The 4,704-nt window shown below is 36.7% G+C and overlaps 1 protein-coding gene across 3 annotated transcripts in view; it reads right to left on the reverse strand.

The window, feature by feature from the left end:
- rabgap1 (RAB GTPase activating protein 1) overlaps positions 1–4,704 on the reverse strand; it is a 102,680-nt gene that overhangs the window by 65,627 nt on the left and 32,349 nt on the right. For all 3 annotated transcript variants that reach the window (XM_016483397.1, XM_016483395.1, XM_016483398.1), the window contains 4 exons: positions 4,441–4,615; positions 3,045–3,202; positions 1,058–1,168; positions 655–721 (listed from right to left, as the gene is read on the reverse strand). In XM_016483397.1, coding sequence (XP_016338883.1) covers positions 655–721; positions 1,058–1,168; positions 3,045–3,202; positions 4,441–4,615 — 511 coding nt within the window. The remainder of the gene's footprint in view (positions 1–654; positions 722–1,057; positions 1,169–3,044; positions 3,203–4,440; positions 4,616–4,704) is intronic.

Below are 4,704 nucleotides of genomic sequence, written 5' to 3' on the forward strand. Positions count from 1 at the left end.
AAAGATCCCGCAAAGAAAGAAGGCGTAACTTTTATTCTCGCTGTAGTATTGTTGCTGCCGCCATGTCGTGAAGACTCTGTGTGTTTCATTGTGAAAGCGAAACTACTTCGTTTGGTCTTCCAAAAGAGGACACGACTAGAAATCAGTGGTTAACACCACTGTTCCAGAACAGTTCAACCCAAATAATCAGATGTGTGCAGCGCATTTTATGGAGGACTGTTTCCTGAATCTGGTAGAGTAGCTACAATGCGTCTGTGGCACAAAGGCTGTTCTATAAAGTGCGGCAGTTCCAACTTTGCAAGGACAGTCTGGCGCTCACGGTAGTGTACCTGAAACACTGTCACACTGTTACAGTGAATCTCTGGCAACCACGGCTGCGGTTTTTTTACTGTAAATTTAAGAGGATATTTTTTTACAGAGCAGCACTCCTTTAAGATTTTCTATATTTCCACACATATTTGATATTTTGATCTACACTGTGATCGGATTTTCATTCAAATCTAGGATACTATAAAGTATAAAGAAATAAATTTTATAAAGTAATTTGTTTTATAAAGTGATTGATTGATGAAGTAAAGGTAAGGGTACTAGAGAGGGACAGATCAATGGAGTTCATTCAAAACTTGAGATGCAGGTATGTCTTCCGTCACCTACCAGGTCAAGCAGGTGCATATCACTGTTCTTGACGTTCTTCCCTGGGCTCAAGAGCAGACCGAAACACCTGAAACACAAACATGTTCCTCACTACAACAGAACCACACAGGAACTACACATATCAGCTGTAAAACTGCATATCCACACACCCATCTGTGGGTGCAGAGCCTGAGAAAACATACATAAACAGAAAAGTACAGCTGTGCATTCAGTTCAACACAACATCAGTCACCGTAGAGAAAAACCATCCTACATGTTCTCATGGCCCGAAAGGAACATTTAAGTGCAGAAAAGACATAATTCAGCGCATGTTTATCATTAATAAATGAATTATTGGTTGTAATGGGAGACGCGAGGCTCTTCTGAATGAGGTGAGAGCCGTGTCGTTGAGTAAAGCACGTACCTCTCGATGGCCAGCTCTTTGTTGGACGTCTGCTGGACGTAGATCACAATCTTTTTGTCCATGCCTGGCCGCAGTTTGAAGCTCTGTCTGTCCTTGTCCTTTGATACGGCACTGTTGGTCATAATGGGAGTTTTGGGTGAATCTCACATATCCAGATTTCACCTCAAAATCAAAAGATTTATTTATTTTGATGACAATTAAGCCTATTTTTCCTATGTGTCTCCAAATTTTACAGCTGAGAATTCCCATTATTCTCAATGGTGATTCTTATTAGATGCTCATTACTTTAGTAAAACATTTTGGTCACACTTTATTTTAAGGTTCAATTCTCACTATTAAAAACCATTAACTATGATTTTTTGCCTCAAACTCCTAATTTGCTGCTTATTAATAGTTTATTAATAGCTTATTAATAGTAAGGTAGTTGTTAAATTTAGGTATTGGGTAGGATTAGGGATGTAGAATATGGTCATGCAGAATATGTGCTTAATAAGCACTAATAAACAGCCAATAAGTTTAAAATAGGCATGCTAATAAGCAACTAGTTAATAGTGAGAATTGGCCCCTATACTAAAGTGTTACCAACATTTTTTGTATTAAATAATCATAAAGGTAAAAGCTTGGCATAAATCATCAATTCAGAGAGAAAGCGTTTACTGTTAACTACACATGTTTTGTTGGTGTTTAAAGTTGTGACATTTTGGTCAAATACATATGGATAATACATATACTACTAATCAGGTTGGTAAGATTTTTAAACGTTTCTGAAAAGTCTCTTCTGCTCACCAAGACTGCAATTTTTTGACCAAAAATACAGTAAAAACTGAAATATTGTGAAATATTATTACAATTTAAAATAACTGTTTTCTATGTGAATATATTCTAACATGTAATTTATTGTTGTGATGCAAAGCTAAATTTTCAGCATCATTACTCCAGTCTTCAGTGTCACATGATCTTCAGAAATCATTCTAATATGATGATTTGCTGCCCAAGAAACATTGCTGATTATTATCAATGTAAAAAACAGTTGTGCTGTTTCATATTTTCTGTGGAAACATTATTTTAACATTAAAATATTTTATGATTATGTTTACTATGATTTGAAATATATACAGTACTTATGAGTGATAATAATGATTCAACTTAAAAGACCTTTTTAAAAATAAGCCCCGAAAAAACCCTAAGACTAAAACAAAATCTTTGTCAAAATGAACGCGCATTTCTTGCATCCAAATGGAGCGAAAGAGCCTTTCAAGGTAATTTTGTCATTTTTTCCTGTTGTTTTTATCCAAAGTGACTTACAGTCCATTTATAGCAGGCACAGTCTCTCTGGAGCATCAAGCTCACACTGATTCAGTTATTTTGGGCACTTTAGCCCTTTCCTTAAATACTTTTCTCTCTTTAGCCTTTTCTGTGCAGCATTAAAAAGCTGGTATAAACACACTGCACACAGGGCGCTTACTTAATTTTACTTAACTTTAATATTATAATTACAATATACACTTAATTAATCAATATAATAATATTAATAATAATTATAACATTATAATATGGAGCTGTGGTGTTGTTCTGTATGCCAATGCTTGTTACACTGAACAATGCTTTTTTTTTTTTTACAGTTACAGTCAACAAAGGATATGCGCTTCCTTTGAAGTGAGATCTTTCCCGTGCAGGTCTGTGTTAACAGAACCCTGTGTAGGGCAGAGGAATGAGGCGAAGATGTAAGGGATGATAAATGACAGGAAGCATGTGTCAACACTTCTGAGAAAGAGAAAGAGAAGGAGACGAAGAGGTGGAGGAACTGCAGAACTATTTTTATCATTTCCCTCATCAAAACCGGGCAGATGACTTCCGAAGGCTGGATAGCAGAAAATAACACCTAATTGAATTATTCAGTTAGAGACGAGACCTCTGGGGTTAAACGCAGATATGTGCGGGAGAACTGAATCAACTTTAATGGAGGGAGAGAAGCAAAGTGATTCACCTAAATGTGCCCTTCCCATCATCCTCTTTGATCTCCAGACTGACGGTGAAGGTGAAGACGTCGGTGTCTGGCGTAAGGGGCGGAGCCTTGGCTGTGAGTGACGCTTTATTGGCTGATCGGCGGAAAGCAGTGGCAAAGCTGTAGAGTATTCGGCTGACCTGCAAAGATGCACACACACACCTCAGTGACTGGAGTCAAAACAGTCTCCAGTGACACAGGCTGTGTTACAGTGACTCACTGTTGGACTGTTCTCAGGTTATCAACACACTCATTAGCGCACACACACACAGAGAGAGAAATACAACTGACAGCTGCATCCCTGCTGTTTTAACATTTTACTCCACACACAATTGGTACGTGTCAGGATGGTTGACTGGCCGACCAACAATCAACTAATCATTTAGTTAAAGTTTTTTGCAACAGTGCTTTCAAATCTAAATTCTCCAAAATCTCAATTGCAACACTTTAGTGTGCAGTACAGTAAAACAGTTTCATCTTTTAAACTCATCACCACCACGACACCCAAGTATGTGTGTACATACAGTATTTATTGGCTTAAACATAACTTAACAGCTATAAACACTTGAATGCACATCATTTTGAAACTTGGATGCATAAGTGGTTTTGTGCCAGCCTGCATTTGAGTTTTACTTATGATGGCTTTAATAGTTTTGTGTAATAAATATTTTTAGTTCGGTGGCCTATTTATTTGTAGAATATGTGTGTTACATCATAAGAATTACAAAAACAAAATCAATAACATCATATATATTATAAAATATATAATATATATATTTTTTGTAATTCTTATGGAAGGAACATTTTGATATGTGAGCATTTCTGATATCATAGGACAAATACTAAAAAGCAAGAGCCCCCCCTTCAGACTAAACCAGGAAACTGCAATTCTATCAGCAAAAAATAAATAAATAAAAAATTACGATACAACAATCAAGAGTCTCAGGTCCAAATCATATTTGACCACAAAATCAAAAAATAGGAAAAGAAAAGCAATAAACCATATACCTATTTTCAAAACAATTAGGATTTGTACACTGTCCCCCAGAAATCTCATTAAGAAAAATTATTTCTGCATAATTAGCATAATACAAAACTAGCTTAACTGTCATGAAAATGTCACAATGCAAAGAAACCTTAATGGTCCCAAAACAGGATTAATTTTCACATACACACACAATATGCATTATATATAGAATTTCTATTTTATATTCTATTTTTCTTTTTCTTTATTTATTTATTCATTTTTAGATATCTGAGAAAAATATAACCTGGACATTTCTTGACGGTCTTTGTAAGAATCACCCAAAAATTCACAAATATCATTCCACAAACAATTTTTTTAAGCAATGCGTGTGTGCAGTTGTGTTTGCCTCACCGCCTCCTGGATCTCACAGCGGAAGACGTGGATGCGGAAGATCTCAGAGTTGTAGTGGCTCTCGGTAAAGGCGAAGCAGTCGCTCTCTGGCGTGCCGTCGTGGCCACGAACACAGAAGAGGATCTTGTAAATGGGGTAGTTGGAAATCTCAGTGCTGGTCTGAGGGTCCAACAGCCTGATGAGATATTCAAGTGCAAGATGCTTTATAGAGCCCGACCGATATGGGTTTTTTGGGGGCCGATGCCGATACCGATATTAGGGAGT

The sequence above is a fragment of the Sinocyclocheilus anshuiensis genome, unplaced genomic scaffold (assembly GCF_001515605.1).
Source record: "Sinocyclocheilus anshuiensis isolate Anshui unplaced genomic scaffold, SAMN03320099.WGS_v1.1 scaffold838, whole genome shotgun sequence".
In the NCBI taxonomy this organism is placed as follows: domain Eukaryota; kingdom Metazoa; phylum Chordata; class Actinopteri; order Cypriniformes; family Cyprinidae; genus Sinocyclocheilus; species Sinocyclocheilus anshuiensis.